This window comes from Trichechus manatus, unplaced genomic scaffold (genome assembly GCF_000243295.1).
Source record: "Trichechus manatus latirostris isolate Lorelei unplaced genomic scaffold, TriManLat1.0 scaffold00222, whole genome shotgun sequence".
NCBI classification, from domain to species: domain Eukaryota; kingdom Metazoa; phylum Chordata; class Mammalia; order Sirenia; family Trichechidae; genus Trichechus; species Trichechus manatus.
Window position 1 is genome coordinate 2,940,061 of NW_004444158.1, and position 17,713 is coordinate 2,957,773.

The window sequence follows — 17,713 nt, forward strand, 5'->3', positions numbered from 1 at the left end:
TATAATGCCACTTCTAAACAATGCAGGGTTTATACAAACAAAATAAAATAATAAAATGTACTGCTTCTTAAAATGCTCAAACACAAACCTTTCCCAAAACATCTGCACTGCCTTTGGTATAATTTGGAAGAGTACACGATCTTCTAGGTTTTTTCTTTAGCTCTTCCTGTTCTGTTACCTTTCTTTTCAAAAGTGCTTCAATATGTGTCATCTGTAATTTATAAAGAAAAATTAATTATAAAACCAATTACTCTTGTACCAGGCAGCCCATAATGACAGCTGAGGAAAATAAGTAATTTGGAAAACTCAAGAACATAAAGTTAACAATAACTAGATATTATTTAAAAAGACTATTGTTATAGTAATATAAAGCTTCCACCTCACTGAATTTTTTACCTAGGCTAAGAAATACTACCTATAATGGGATTTTTCTTTGAAACCAAGTTACACATATAAAAAACAATGTAAGCTAAAGAACATCTATATTGCCTTTTGGTTCATTACCTTATCTTCTTTGCCACGATATATACCAGTTTTTACTTTTGGGCTCTTCAGTGCAGTATTCAAGTTGGAGTATTATTAACTGCATTTATTAGTGTCATTACATTAAAAATACAAACTGCAATTTTTTGAAAAGAGCAGTCTATAATTTTGTTAACCCTTTTACTGTCTAGTAAGTGACTGGACTATAACCCAAATATCTTTGTACCCAAAACCAATGGTGTCCATAATTCCTAATAAAACATGAATTATAAAAAAAAGTTACTGACTAGAATTCAATAAAGAAGAAATCTTTCATGTATACTTGGAAACTGTACCTGCTGTGTTGCAGGAATGTCAATATTATGTGCTTTTAGTTCATTCCGCAGTTGAGCCTCTTTTAATTTTGCTTCTTCAACTTGGCCTAAAACACAAAACAAAAAACAACCATCAAGTTCTGATGGCAAATATTTAATTTTTATTCCCTTCTGTTTTTTCTTTTAATGCTTCATGTTAAAATGATAGTTGACTATTTTAGAAATTCAAAATTAAACTAAAAATCTAAAATTAATGTTCAATTCTAATATACAAAAAAGAGAAGCAAAACATAATGCAGCTAAGGTGGATATTACTATTCTATTATAATCCACACAATGATATACAAATATAACTGTATTCGATTGGTCTCAGAACCAAATAACACTTTAAAAAAACAATTTTCAGTTGTTATTCAAATAATGCCTCATCACACTATTTAGCCCCTACTAATCTTCTAAATGCCCTTGACCTTGGACAGATATACAAAAGTGAGGACTTTATATGCTGCTAAAATGACTAAAACTTTAGCTGTGTAATTAATACAAAATGAAAAAAACCAACAAATGAAGAGATGTCAGAGCACAATTCAGCAAATGTTTTGTGTTAACTGTATACAAACATTATTAAAAACTGCAGCAAAACATTATGCGTACTGACTTCAAAAATAAGTGATATACTTCTGTATCAGTGGGTGCTGACCTGAACACCTCCATGGCAGGACATATTGCAAATATTTTAAGTAAAATACATACACCTCATGACCCAAAGTAAAATTAAATTACACATCACTCCCTTAGTGATACTTTCATTCAGTTGCTTTTGCCACAAACCGGAGTTAGATATAAATATTGTTACCATGATTTTGAAAGCCTTTAAAAACCTAAATATTCCACAAAGTCAGATTTCTAAATAACAGAAAACCTCACATTTTTATAGGTAAGCAAGATAAAAATGCAGTTAAAATAAAGGAGTATGTCATCTTTAAAATTATCAAATGACAAATAATATAAACCATCATTACTACCTTTCGGCAGTGTTTGCAGTTAATTTGGAGTCTAGGAAAGTAGATAAAGAGCAGTTTCTAAATATGTGTCAATCTCAACCTTCCGCCTCACCATCCAACCCATAATCTTTTACTGTCTTTGGATACAGAATGACTTACACTTCATTTCATCAAGAAGCTGTTTGCTGGCTTCAAATAAACTTCTGTACATAATAATAGACTTAGATAATTGGTCCTTCTCTTTTGTAAGTGCTGCCATTTGTTGTTGCTTCTTAACATCTAAGAAAAAAATTCAGAGAGTTTAAACAATTTAAAAATTGTGACTTTTCCAAAATATAACATGATTAGCTAATAAACACCATGTTAACAGAAAGCAAAACAAGATCATCTAAAGTAACACCACAGAATTTAATAATAGATTTTTCTAAATCTGTCTATAAAAACTTACCATTGTAAAACATAAATTGTAGGATATATGGTTCTAATGTTCTTGATAAAGCTGGTAGCTGAGGCTCAAATATAATAAAATATTCAGTGCTATCCCTTCCAGGACTATTTTCTGCCAGCACTAGGCTCTGTACAAATTAAAAAACCACATTTAAAAAGTCATTTTTTCACTGTACAAGTGTTACATATCTCATTGTGCTCTATCCTCAAATAAGTGGGAAGTTTTAAAGGCAAAGCTCATTGACCCTTAAGATTCATTAAACATTCATTAAAACAACTCCCCCACCACCACCTGAGACATAAAATACAACTTTTTTACCTTTTGTTGTTATTCTGAATGTCAAATGATCTTATCAATAAACAGCTTGTGCAAAAATGATATATAATGGAAAATTACAATAAAAAGTATCTCTTCTTTGGAACCAGAAGTATTAATGGCCACTTATATCCACTAGAGCTACAAAATCTTCTTGCTTCCCAACCTTGAAGCTGAAGCAGTATGAAATAGCTGATGGTCCAGAAGTTACATCACTAACGACCAAGAAATGCCTAAAGCCCACTGCTGAGTTTAAGTTACACCTGTTGCCAAGGAAGTCGACCCACCAAGTCCCTGGTGACAGAGCAAGAGGTCCTGAAAGGCTCTAAAAATCTGTTTCTAAAGAATTGTATTTTCTTCATTAACACACCAAAAAACTTTTGATATACCTTAGTTTAAGACCATAACATATAACTAGTAAATGATGGAAATATAAATACTTATATCCCAAATGATTTTATTCACAGTTCTACTGGAAACAACAGATTCTAGCTATTTTGTTTTTTAGACTACAGTGAAACAATTTATAGCAAAGTAAAATTAAAAAATTCTAAATTGACAGACACGGTAAAATAATAAAATTACAAATTACAGCTAACAATTTTTCCCAAAGAAAACAGAACAAAAGCCCCCATTTAACCATTTAATCCCATTTAGTCTCTAAAAATAACTTTCAATATATTTACGTCAATGTAAACACATATAAAATAGAATACTGTTTGCATTTTAAAAATAGCATACCCTTTATACTCAGCAAGAAGTAACTTGCTTTTATAGCACTCAATTCATTGATCAATCTATGTGAATATATATAGGAAACAATCTGAAAAATTTATGCACTACACAATAATATACACTCATTGGGTGAAGGATATTTAGGTTGTTTAAAATGTTTTAAAACAATTGTTTATAATACAGCAAAAAAAAAAATCTTTGAAAGCTTCTTTGTAAATGTGTTTTCAATGATGGATAATGAGAAACACGACTAGTGAAAAGTTTATTTTAATAAGTAGTATCAAATTTCCTTTCAGAAGCCGTATCAATTTATCCTCTCATCAGCAATGTACGAAAGTGCCCTATTCCCTTGATGCTGGCTAACAATTAATATCAATCATGTATTTTCTGGTAAAGAGATGAACTAAAAAACAGCAAGTCATTGTTTCAACCAGCATTTCTCTACTTGGTATTGAGGTTATGCTTATGATGTTCATCAGTCATTTGTACTTTCTCTGCTATTAACTGTCTGCTCATATCATTGACTAGCAGGATGTTCTTTAGGTTTGAAAATATGATCAATACAATTAATCCTCTATTACAAATATTGAAATATTTCTCCAATCACCTCTAAAAAAGTACCTTTTTTTTTAAAATTATAGAATCATAATGAATCTCCATGACCCATCACTCAGTGTCAACAATTATCAACACACTTTAATTGCTCCTTCAATTCTGTTTAAGATATGTTTATGGTATATAACTTTCTGGTACATAAAGTTTTAACTTTTAATGCGGTTAAATATAAAGTTTTTTCCTTTGTGTCTTGCTTAAGGAAGCCTTTCCTACCCCAGCATTTTATAATTTTTAATCCTTGCAAACATTAGCTGTGTTCTGGGTCACTGTTGCATGTCGTTGGGTGCCATTGAGTCCATTCCCATTCATAGCGACCCTATGTACAACAGAATGAAATGCTGCCTGGTCCTGTGCCATCCTCACAATCGTTATGCTCAAGCCCACTGTTGCAATCCACTTCCTTGAGGGTCTTCCTCTTTTTCACTGACCCTTTACCAAGCATGATGTCCTTCTCCAGGAACTGGTCCCTCCTGATAACATGTCCAAAGTGCATGAGACGAAGTCTCGCCATCCTCGCTTCTAAAGAACATTCTAGCTGTACTTCTTACAAGACAGATTTGTTTGTTCTTCTGGCAGTCCACGGTATATTCAATATTCTTCGCCAACACCATAATTCAAAGGTGTTGATTCTTCGGTCTTCCTTATTCATTGTCCAGCTTTTGAATGCATATGAGGTGACTGAAAATACCATGCCTTGGGTCAGGCGCACCTTAGTCCTCAAAGTGACATCTTTGCTTTTTAACACTTTAAAGAGGTCTCTTGCAGCAGATTTGCCCAATGCAATATGTCATCTGATTTCTTGACTGCTGCTTCCATGGGCGTTGATCGTAGACCCACGTAAATGAAATCCTTGACAACTTCAATCTTTTCTCTGTTTATCATGATGTCACTTCTTGGTCCAGCCGTGAGGATTTTTCTTTATGTTGAGATGCAATCCATACTGAAGGCTGTAGTCTTTGATCTTCATCAGTAAGTACTTCAATCCTCTTCACTTTCAGCAAGGTTGTGTCATCTGCATATCGCAGGTAGTAAATGAGTCTTCCTCCAATCCTGATGCCCCGCTCTTCTTCATGAAGTCCGGCTTCTTGGATTATTTGCTCAGCATACAGACTGAATAAATACGGTGAAAGGAGACAACCCTGACACACATCTTTTCTGATTTTAAACCACTAAGTATCCCCTTGTTCTGTTCGAACACATGCCTCTTGATCTATGTACAGGTTCCTCATGGGTACAATTAAGTGTTCTGGAATTCCTACTCTTTCCTAAGCTTCCCTAAACTTTAAGAATCACCTAATTGCTTGTTAAAAATCAAATTCCAGAGCCTCACCCCAATATGTAGGGCAGGAGCCAAGTAGGATTTGGGAGTTTTAGGCTTCTTCAGTGTGTTATTAGGGACCTCTAGTGGTTAGAGGAAATTCATATGCATAAAATGGAGCTTAGATTCTATATATGGCTGCTAAAAATAGCTTAAGTCACTGTCCTAACCTCAAAAATGTGTACAGCAGGGTTAGCAGTTTGAAATGCCTATGGAAAGGGGGGCAAGGAAATAAATATATAAAGTGGGCCAGGTGTATTCTTCCAACAGAAATCTTTTTTTATGTTAAACATATCTCTTCTGTACTTCCCTCTCCCCACATGTGACTTCGATCAGCTAATTTTTGTTAGGGTACAAGAAAACTTCACTTTACTCTCTCCATTATAAGAAAAATAAAACAAATGTGAATGTAAGTGGCAACTGACAATTGCCATCAATGTCAAAAGATGAAAGGAGGTGACATGGGTGTGGCTACTGGAAGATAGGGCACCATCTGAGAGGAGCAGTCCCCGCTCAGCCCCCAACCACTGCTGCCCAGAAGAGAAACTTGGCCCTGTGCTGCCAGAGCTTTAGATTTCTCCCAAGTAAGTTACCAATACAGATCTTTATGTAAAAACGCTAGAACTTTAAATGTTAGAAACTAATTAAAATGAAAATCCTGTAGTGGTGGGTTATCGCCAGACTAACTGACACATCTGCAGGCCGGTGCATCCACCTGCTCCCAGTGTGCAGCCCAACGTTATGAAAACCATGTGAAGTGAGCACTGGGTTAGATATGAAGATGAACCGTGACAACAACAAAAGACAAGGAAAGAGGCCATTTCAAATTTGTTGGTAAAGGAAGAAGTATTCAATAACTGATACCAAGAAATAAACATATATATAACTCATTTCAAATGAATTTGGAAAAAAAAGCCAAAATAAAATCTAGACAAAGACTAAAAGCATAAAGAATACTAGAGGTAGCACTGTAAATATAATCCTTCTGCCAATATAAACAAAGCTAAAAGTCTAAAAAATAAGCTCAGAATATTTATATACAAACAAGTATTAATATCTTTAATATATAAAGAAGAAAATGATGAACACTTAAAAAAAAAAGCCAACAAACTTACAAAGATAAAAAACATGAAAAATGTTCAACCTTACTAGTAAGAAAATACTTTTTAAAGCATAGGAAGTTGGTTAGAATGTTAAAAACTGTTAATATCCAATATTGGTAACATTATGAGGATGGACACATATTTCTGGTAGGAATATAAACTGAAGAGCAATTGGCAATAATGATTAAAAGCTTTAAAATGTGCATGCCCTGTGTCCAAGCAATTCTACTTCTACCAATTTCTTAAAAAAAAAAACAACAGATCTATGTATGAATGTACACAGAAGAAGGCTCATAGAAGTACTGTTGATAGAAACAAACTTTGAAAAGAAACTAAATTTTGAGAAGAGTTGATCAAATAAATTGTGGCTGTTAATACAATGATGTAGGCTTATATTTACTGATGAAGAAATATACTCAAGACATGTTAAGCAAGACAAGAAGTTTTTAAAACAGTATAGTTTTATTAATGAAACTAATGAAATTTTACACACATAACATGCATATAAATCATATGCATATAAATCATACACACACAGGTATACATGAAGTGTTAGTACATATAAAGAAAAGTCTGGAAGGTTACAGACTAAGTTGATAATCATGCTTATCTCTAAGGAGTAGTATAGTGATTATTTTGGAAGTTCTTGCACTGTACTTTTTTATACAAGTAAAACTACTTCCATTTTGAAAAAACAAGAATAACAAAGACAAAGGACTTTATTAAATTTCTGCAGATAAATGTATGTTTTACCTGGGCTAGGCTTGATGTTTCTATCCACCAAATGGCAGATTTTCAATGAAACATAAATATCATATTGTCACTGAAGCTCATAAATCACTAGAATCAGAAAAAGCTGCTTAGCACTCATTGGGAAAAAGGGGACCTTGCTAAAGGCAATAATGAACATGAGTTTAATTTGCAACATCACAATACATTTCAGCTGACTTTCTAATTTACTGCTATAATTAGAATATTTCATAGCTATACATACAAAAGAACATCTCAATATGGTGGGTTAAAATACCATAGAAATCTATCTACCAAAAGGTATAAATTTACCGTGATTTCAGCCGAACCATTCACAAAGGGAAATTCAAGTGTTTTAACTTTCCCGATAAAAAGTGGTACATCTGTATCCTCCTCACTGGAACCTTTAATAGTAGCTATTACTGTGCCAACCAAATCAATTCCAGTATGATTGCTGTATTCGTCCTTAAAGTAAATAATGGAAAACAACTATTTAGAAGATTAAACCCAGAGACTATGTAAATCCCAAACATTAAAATATCTTGACCCTTCTTAATCCAAGCACAGAATTCAGTTCTAAGACTAAGTGCTCCACAGGCAGGAAAAAGTCTCAAAAAGCATAAGAGAACCCAAGACTTATATCTAATACAATGGCTCTTAACTGTCTAAATTACAAGGACTCTCATTTTCAAATTTCATCTTATTATGTGCTTTTAACATCTATCGATGTGAAAAACAACAACAAAAAGATTATGAATTTATAATGCTTTTAAATTATTTTATTAACTTCAATAGCATCTGTATACATTTGAAAAGCAACAGTACCTATACGTGTGAAATATCCTGTACTCTTCAGACAATGTTTGGTACATATATGGCAGACTGTTTTACCCCAGTAAGAGGTCTAGGGAAGAGAAGAACCACTCACTTGTCTAACACTTGTCTATAACAGGAAAATAAGTTGTTTGAAAGGAGTTAAAGTATCCCACCAGGCAACTTTTCCACAAAGGTAAAGTCCTACTACTGTGTCTTACATGTTTTTCTTAATATTCTCAGCAGCTCTATTGCTGCTTACCTTCCAGGTAATCAGCAGCCTTGAGGAGCTCTGATTTTCTTCCCTAACTATGATCAGTCATCAGAGCAGATCTCCTAAAAAAAATACTTAATGACCTTCTTCTGTCCCCTCAGTGAACTGGACATTGAGGAATCAATTTAGTCCACACACACTGACAATATACCCATGAAGTAGGGAAGTAAAAGTATGTATTAGGAGGGGCTGACGTATTTCTGTATTTTGAGTTAGTTCTTCTTAGTACATCTCGATTTATTTTATGTATAATCTTATACATCCTATACTCATATTCAAATATAAAGAATTTGAATTTTGTAAATATTTAATTAATCTGCACATATTTGCTTTATAACCTTAAATTGACTAATCAAGATCTACTCTATAATAATTATTTTGCATACCAAAATTCTAAATAATAATTTTTCTTGTTATCCTTATAGTTTTGGAAGAAAATAAACAATACCGTGATATTGAGATGTAAATCTCTGACCAAGGTCCTACTGACAACTGAGCGAACATTAGAAACAGCTGGTGTAGCTGGTTGGATTTCAGGAACTAACTTCACAGGTTGGTTAGGAAGAACATCAACTATCACCTTACAAAACAGAAGGAGTATTCTGATTAACAAAATATTGATACTTTAGTACAGGTAGTCCCTGACGTACGAGGAGGTTCCATTCCAATGACTCCATCGTAAGTTGGTTCTGACATAAGTCAAATAGCTTCTTTTTTTGGTTAGTTTTCATCATTATTGCCTTTTATTATCAGTAACTTTATAAATCCGATCTTTGTCTTTGGGGGTTGGAAATATTACACATAAACTTACAGATATATTTTAATACATGCATATATATTACTAATGATAAAATGTACAAAAAAAAAATCCGACAGTCCTAAGTGCAGTTTGTTGTAACTTGAGTACATCGTAAATCAGGGACTACCTTAAGAGCAAGAGAAAAACTGATGGCATATACTAAATGAAATGAAATTTTACCATCTAAGTTTTATTTCAATTAATCTCTTAAAAGCATCAATTTATTTGAAAAATTCAGGACAAAAAATGCCTCAGATTAATTTTTTAATGTTTATAACCATTAAGAACAAATTTAGAGACTTTAAAAATACAGGTAACTGTTCAGAGAAAACTACCTTAAACTTCACTACCCAGAATTCTAATACCTGAAATGTTAATTTAAAAATTTTCATGTATGGTTGTTATGACATGTACCAACATACTTACTAACTGAGTCTTCAATAAAAAGAGAGAAGGGAAAGAGATTTCTTCATCAGGTCAAATTATTGAACATAATTTAAATATATTTTTCTAATTTTCCTGACAATTGTATTATTTATACTTTGCATCCAATAATCAATTCACTTTTAAACAAAACATTTCATTCTGTAAGTATTCATAAAAATGTAAAGTTAACTGTGGTATATAAAGAGAATTAGCAAACCTGTTCACTACTGAGAGTATATGCTTTATCCATCATAAAACCAAACTGGATACAATACGTTCCCACTTTGTGAGGAATTACTTTATCCCTAAATTAAAAAGAAAATGATAAGACTGTTGACAGTTTTTAAATAAAGGAACAAAGAATTCAAAGCATTCACATTTATGTTCCTTCCACAAAAAGTAGATGCGTAAGAAGAGAATTACTATTACTACATCCAGCTTCAATCATTCAAAAAACATTTCCTGCGTGTCAGGCTTAATCCCAGGTCCCTCTTACCTGTACATCCTTTCAGAAAACATCCAGAACAAAGGCTCTGGATATGGTAAAATGCAAAGAATAGGAATATAAAGTTGAGAAAATGGTAAATACAAAAAATTCTGAATTACATGTCAAGTGAATTTTGCTTTACTTCTAAATTATAAATTTCCAACTGACAGTTTAATATTTCAACATTATAGGACATCCTGCTGATCTTTTAATTTTCATTTCGTTTTCCATTCAACGACTATTCTAAGTATTTGACTTTATTATATAAAAGGCACTTATTACGATTTAATTGTCAATAAAGAACTCAGTACCTAATAAGAGATACACTGACTAGCCTGTTTTGGTTACACTTAACCACAGTGAAAATATGAATGACATTCTATAGCATATCTTGTCTGATATGTGCTCATGATCCCTAAGGTGGCTTTTGTATGTCATTCATAGTCCCAAAAAAACTGGCAAAATGTAGTAAAAAGAACACAGGCTTTGTATACACACTGGAATTGAAATCCCAGCACTATAACATGTATGTGACCCTGAAGAAAAATAACCTTTCTCTAAGCCACATTTTCTCCAAGAGGATAATTTCTCATAAAGTTACAGTAAAAATTAAATAAGAATTCTGCTTCCAAATGGCAGACCAATCCTTCCTGATGAAGACAACTATATAAACATTTGCTTGATGATGTCTGAGGGCTAACAAGCTGGTGAAAAATAACTCAGCCAGGGTCCAAAATAGGATAGACACCCAGGGAAGTGAGTTTCATGTTAAGGCTGCTTTACTCCTTGGTACAGGTGGACCTAAAGCAGACAGGCTCAAGGGGAACACAACTCAGCTTTGACTCATCTCAATCCCTGAATCTGGACTGAGGTGATTCCAGACTGCTGGTAGTCCAGGCAAATGGCAGATGCAAACGTACACCCTATCTGAACAAAGACAGCATCCTAGACCTCAAATAATTTCTATAAATATTCATAAACAAAATGTCTGGCATAATAAAAAATATATGAAGAGGCAAGAGAACTAGGATGAAAACTAACAGAAACAAGAAAATCGAACAGACCCAAAGGGAACTCTAGGCACAGATTTCAATAAACTGCTTACTAGTCAGGTGATAAGAGACAAAACTGAGAATTCCAGACAGAACTATACCTCAAAAAAAAAAAAAAAAAAAAAAGATTCTAGAACTGAAAATACCAAACAGAAATTAAGAACTCAAAAGATGGATTTAACAGCAAATTAGTTGTCGCTGAATAGAGAGAATCAGTGAACTGAAGATAGTTCAGAAGAAAATATGTAGAATGAAAGAGGCAAAAGAATGGCAAATAGAAGGGTCTTAAAAGCTTGTGAGCAGCCATCTAAGATACTCCACTGGTCTCACTCCATCTGCTGCAAGGGAGAACGAAGAAAACCAAAGACACAAGGGAAAGATTAGTCTACCAAAGGACTAATGGACCACAAGTACTACAGCCTCCACCAGACTGAGTACAGCACAACTAGATGGTGCCCAGCTACCCCCACCTACTGCTCTGACAGGGATAACAGAGGGTCCCAGACAGAGCTGGAGAAAAATGTAGAACAAAATTCTAACTCACCAAAAAAAAAAAAAAAAAACAAAAAAGACCAGACTTACTGGTCTGACAGAGACTGGACAAACCCCAAGAGTATGGTCCCCGGACACCCTCTTAATTCAGTAATGAAGTCATTCCTGAGGTTCACCCTTCAGCCAAAGATTAGACAGGCCCATAAAACAAAATGAGACCAAATGGGCACATCAGCCCAGGGGCAATGACTAGAAGACAGGAGGGGACAGGAAAGCTGGTAATAGGGAACCCAAGGTCGAGACGTGCACAGTGTTGACATGTCGTGGGGCTGGCAACCAATCCACAAAACAATATGTGTACTAATTGTTCAATGAGAAACTAATTTGTTCTGTAAAACTTCATCTAAAGTACAATAATAATAATAATAAAAAAAAAAGCACATAGAGAAGACAGGTAAGCGATAGAGCATACTGCTAGAAGGACTAATGGGTGTGGTATTAAGATGCCAGAAGAGGGAAAGAATGAGGCAGACACAATACTGGAAGGCATAATGGCTGAGACTTTTTCAAAATCGAACAAGGACCACAAAATCAATGCCTTTGAACACAAAGCAGGATAAATAAAATGAAAAGAAATCCCCACCTAGGCATATCATAGTAAGACAGGTGAAAACAAAACTGAAAGAAATCAAAGGAGGGGGTAAAATGATTACTTTTCAAGAGAACCACAATAAGACTAGCATCGTACTTAACAGAAGTGCCAGGATGGTGAAGGATGGCTTCAAAGTAGTGTAAGAAAGAAACGGCCAATCTAGAATAGCAGACACAATGAAAATATTCTTTAAGTACACAGGTGGTGTAAAAATATTTCAGGTAAAAATAATGAGATGATTCATCACCAGCAGGACATATAGGAAAAGAAATACTAAAGAAACTTCCTTAGATGGAAAACGATCCCAAGTAAAAGTCCTGAGTTGAAGGTTAACAGAAAGGGTACATGAGTGAGTAAATGTCAACAAACACTAACTATATAAAACAACAGTAATGCCTTGATAGGTTTAACATACACAACAACAAAGGTACGTTAAGTTGGAAAAGGAAAATGGAGTTTGTGACGGTGTGTGCAATTTTTTTTTAATGAGGCAAAATTCATTAAAATAAAATTAACCATTTTAAAGTATACCATTCAGTGGCACTTAGTACATTTATATTCTTGTGCAATCGCCACTTCTACTAGTTCCAAAACGTGTGTGATTATTTTTAAAAGATTCCCTGAAAGGTTCCTTCAAACTGATACCCTAGACTGTTAAAATAAGATTAGATTAAAACAAAATGTGAATATTTTAGAATATGATGAAATAGTCCACACTTAGATTTCATACACTGAAAGATAATTTAATGACTGAAAAAAAAGGTAGTATGCCCTTTTAGGAGCCTTGGTAGCGCAGTGGTTAAGAGCTATGGCAGCTAACCAAAAGGTCGGCAGTTCGAGTCCACCAGCTGCTCTTTGGAAACCCTATGGGGCAGTTCTACTCTGTTTTATTGGGTCACTGTGAGTTGGAATCGACTTGACGGCAACTGGTTTGGTTTTCAGGTTATGCCCTTTAGGGCTGTTTACATCAGCTCCATGCAACAACTCTGGCATACCTAAAAGGCTTGAGGCAATGTTACTCAAAGTGTGGTCCCAGGACAGGTGCTGGTCTGAACATTTTGTTACCAATGTGTTACAAGGTAATTACAAAAGTCAGAGCACTTGCAAACATACATAGCAATCTGACATTGCAATTATAGCATTCTGACAGTCAGTGGGCCTGTTTTACAAAACTCATCAGTCTATAATAGATTGGAAATCTTAAAAACCAAAAAGTGGTCCTTCAGCACAGTCTGAAAAGGCACTGAAGTCATACACTCAGCACTGTGGCTCTGCTGATGAAAATTCAAAGAATTTTAAAAATAAACTTTAGAAATAATTAATTCCAAACCATTTTTCAGATTTTAAAATGCAGGTCCAGAATGAAGGAGCAACATGCTCAAAGTCACACAGTTGAACAGTAAAAAAGCTAGTCCAACCTTCTTTATTACTTCATGATATCTTAAGTTAAAGAAATTAATTACAGAAACCTCTACGTAGTAAAGGATTATACAGTGCTGTGTGACAACGTAAAGTTTTTTCTGACAGCTCTGTTTTACGCTATTGAAAGCTAATCCATCCATGATAGTAATCTTCCTCTAAACCATTTTACAAAACTTAAAACACATCTTTTCCCAAAAAACTTCCCAAAAAAAAACCAAGGTTGAATTACTTTGCAACAAAACATGGATAAAAATATGAAATTATCTGAGAAATACCTGAAATAGAAGCAGCCATCTTCCTTGTCATTGTCTTTTATTTTATTACAACTAAATGTTTCTGCCTAGAAAGGGGAGTAGAAGACAAGGTGTAGGGGAAGTTACAAACATTTAACATAGTATATTTAGGATGAAAACCTCTTATATACCTGAACTGAATGTGAATCCAGATCACATCTGGATTTATAAGAATATGTATGTTTCTCTACAATGCACATCAGACACAATAATGAGATTAGACATAATAGTGAGATTAGGCAACAGTATAAAAACATCCCATTATTAAAGGGCACACAATGGATCTCTACAGCAGCAATAAATTTGAAGGTAATAAATAGCAGCTTGATCAGATTGATGGTCTACATTAAGCAACTAGTTTCCTAAAAAGGAGCCCTGGTGGTGCAATGGTTAAAGCTCTTGGCTGCTAACCAAAAGGTTAGCTATTTGAGCCCACCAGGCACTCCACAGGAGAAAAGACTCAGCGATCTGCTCCCTTAAAGATCACAGCCTAGGAAGCCCTATAGGGCAGTTCTACTCTGTCACGCAGGGTCACTGCATGTCAGAATGACACACAACAACAGTTTCCTAAACAAATGATTAAAATGAACCTAAACGTTGAAACAGATTATTAAATCAGGATCCCCTAAAGTTTAAGATTTAGTTTCCAATTTTAGATTTATTTTGCATCTATGCTGTCTAGTATGGTAACCAGGAGCTACATGAGGCTGCTGAGCACTTGAAATGTAGCCGGTATGAACTGAGATGTGGTGTAAACATAAAGTACACACCAAATTTTGAAGACATGGTAAGAAAAAGAATGTAAAATCTCAATGATTTTTAATACTGAACATATGTTACCATGGAAATATTTCCTATATATTAGTTAAAATATATTAAAATTAATTTTATCTATTTCTTTTTACTTTTTTAATGTGGCCACGAGAAAATTTAAATATCACGTGTAGCTCACATCGTATTTCCACTGGACAGTGCTGCTTCAGACCCTCAAACCATTCTAGCCCTGGAATCTATCAACCACATCTCTTTGTGCATCTCATTTTCTATAGTTTCCTTTGGTGGTATTTAGTGGCATTCTGCCTTGTGCTGCTGTCCTTTAGTATCTTAAAAAGTGAAGAAAAATCACAATGCAGGCTACTCTTTTTCAGGAGCATTAACACTTAATTTTGAAACGTATGGTAATGTATTAAAAAACAATCACAAAGAATGGAGTGGATTAATTTCTAGTTCTCAAATATACACACTGTATTCTTACATTAAATTACATTTAAAGTTAAACTTTAAGAGCTAATTTTAACATCTGAAAATGCTTTCCTGGACTCACATTTGCTGGTGGCCGGTTCCCAGGGCTAGGCAGCTTCCACATTTTCATGGAAATACGTGCTGGATTAATATTTTTAATGACACTGTCATCTTCAGAAATAACACTAATCATAAAATCTGTCATGGTAAACATTAAAAAAATTATTTTCTCTCTAATTTGATTAATGGATACAGTTAAATAAATGTATGCCTTAAAGCACACATCTTGTTTAAACGTTAGTAATAAAATTCTGCTGAGGAAGAAAATAAAGCCATTATTTAACCAGCATTCCCCAACAATTTGTCTATAAAACTTACTAATCATGACAAATAACTCTACTGCTAGATCTGGACATCAAGTTCTCCCTAAAAATCTAACAAATACATCTTTGATGCTAACATTCCCTTCTTTTCAGTCTGTCATGCTGTAAGTTCAAGCATGCAAGACAGAAAGGCTAGACGGTGAATGCTTAGCATCTGAGAGTTAGGCTAACTGATCTCTGAACCATATGCTTTATGTATTCCAAAAACAGAATGTTTACTTTCTTTTAAGAATTTCAATAGCATACAGTAGCTAAAGTACTGCTAAATAAAATGTTTCCATTATATTTACCATCTATAACACTCATTTGGCACCTATAATAGTTTTTTACTCACAGGAAATAGTTCTTAAATTTCCAAATTAAAAACTGTGTGATTGTAGAAGCTATGTATATATGTAACTTATATTTATTAAAAATTAATTATTAAAAAAAACTAAGCTTTTTGGTGTGTTTTTTTCACTCCTTAAAAATATGTACAGGAAGTAATCCTTCCAAGGAACAAATCTTCCAGAAAATTACCTGTGTACAGCAAACACTAAGGAGCCCTGGTTGCACAGTGGTTAAGCACTCGGTTACAAACCAAAAGGTCAATGGTTTGAACCCACTAGCTGCTCCGCAGGAGAAAGATGTGGCAGTTTGCTTCCGTAAAGATTACGGCCTTGGAAACTCTATGGGGCAATTCTACTCTGTCCTATAGGGTCACTATGAGTTGGAATCGACTCGAGGGCAGTGGGTTTGGTTTTTTTTAAGAGCAAACACTATCTTCCTATTGACTTAGCACTGCCACACTGTACTGAAATGATCTGCTTACATGACTGTTTCCTAGATTAGAATGAACTCACTGAATACTGTCATTTTCATTACTGTACCTGAAACCTAGTAGAGTGTCTGAACATAGCAGGCATTTAGTAAACATTTGTTGCTCTCAATTACCTTTAATCATAAATGCTGATGTGATGATGTATTGCCATCCAAATTAAGTTAAAAAGTTAGGTTCAGGTTCTGATGGTTTAAGATAATATCACAACCCATTTAGTAGAGCACAATGCCACAGTTCTTCCCACTTAGCAGTTTATATTTCTTATGGAAAACTTTACAATTCAGCGAATGTACAAACCCAAACTGAACCAACGACCTCAGGCTATAAGTTTATGTATGCACATTCAGTTCATTCTTGACATTAAAGGAAAGCAGGACGGAGGGGTGAGAGGAGACACAGCTAAGCCAGATGTGTTTTCTCTGCCATCTAGACTATAGCATGCATGATTTTTACCATGCTGAACACCTAGGATACATAATTTATGCCACTAAAATAACAAGCAAATTATCACTACACATTCATTTAAATACTGTAAATTACTCACCAGTGAAAAGTCCCCCTGCTAAAAAGGAAGCATCTTTGTCATATTTAACATTGAGACGAATGGGTTTTTCAGGGTCTGGAAGAATCATTAACTTGATTACAGGTCCTTCAATGGTATTCTTGTTATGGATGGCTTTAATCTGTATAATATGTTCTCCCCTAACAAAAAAAAAGGAGAGGTTGTCAAATTACATTAATCACAACCTAAAAATTCTGAGACACTTTACACAAAGTTTAATTTAGAAAACCTTGAGCTCTCTTCCCAGTTTCCATTTACTTTACTCTCTAAACTGGTAATTAGCCTTTCTTTAGTAGAAAAGCAGAGAAAACTCTCCACACATACGTTAGGGATACTGCTTTCTATCTGACGAAGGTTATTTGATATAGCACATGCATATCTGAGGAATAAAAATCTGACTCTTCTTCCAAACTCTCTACTCCTGGTTCAGTTCCAACTCCTGCCTAATACTAAACCCAAGAGTAGTTATTACTCTGAACTTCAGCAAATAATAAGAAAAATCAATGTGCATAATACCAGTAACTATCAAACTTTCAGTTCTTACCTTGGGGCAGAAACACTGAATACTCCCAAATTAGCCCTGCCCTTTTCATCTGTTTTATGCTGTTGGTTTGAAGGAGTGAGCTAAAAAGGAAATAAAACTGTTAATCAGGTAATTCTAGAGATCAATGAAGCTCTTTTTCTTTTAACAAGCAATTCTAAGTTACATTCCCATACTATTAAAATCTACAATTTTCTAATCTGAACTAGTTGAAATAATACAGTATGTAATCATATAATCCAAGGATAACAACCCTTCATCTTGATCAACTAAACTAGAATTTTTTTTTTTTTTTTTTTTAATATTTTATTGTACTTCAGGTGAAGGCTTACAGAACAGATAGTTTCTCATGTAACAGTAACACACATGC

The 17,713-nt window shown here is 34.1% G+C and overlaps 1 protein-coding gene across 1 annotated transcript in view; it reads right to left on the minus strand.

Annotated features, from left to right (window-relative positions):
- Positions 1-17,713, minus strand: part of SMCHD1 (structural maintenance of chromosomes flexible hinge domain containing 1) — a 140,084-nt gene that overhangs the window by 17,832 nt on the left and 104,539 nt on the right. The window contains exons 30-40 of the mRNA XM_023742898.1: positions 17,347-17,426; positions 16,785-16,942; positions 15,120-15,235; positions 13,778-13,842; positions 9,615-9,702; positions 8,621-8,752; positions 7,398-7,550; positions 2,250-2,376; positions 1,961-2,080; positions 819-904; positions 89-211 (exon numbers count right to left, since the gene is read on the minus strand). Coding sequence (XP_023598666.1) covers positions 89-211; positions 819-904; positions 1,961-2,080; positions 2,250-2,376; positions 7,398-7,550; positions 8,621-8,752; positions 9,615-9,702; positions 13,778-13,842; positions 15,120-15,235; positions 16,785-16,942; positions 17,347-17,426 — 1,248 coding nt within the window. The remainder of the gene's footprint in view (positions 1-88; positions 212-818; positions 905-1,960; positions 2,081-2,249; positions 2,377-7,397; positions 7,551-8,620; positions 8,753-9,614; positions 9,703-13,777; positions 13,843-15,119; positions 15,236-16,784; positions 16,943-17,346; positions 17,427-17,713) is intronic.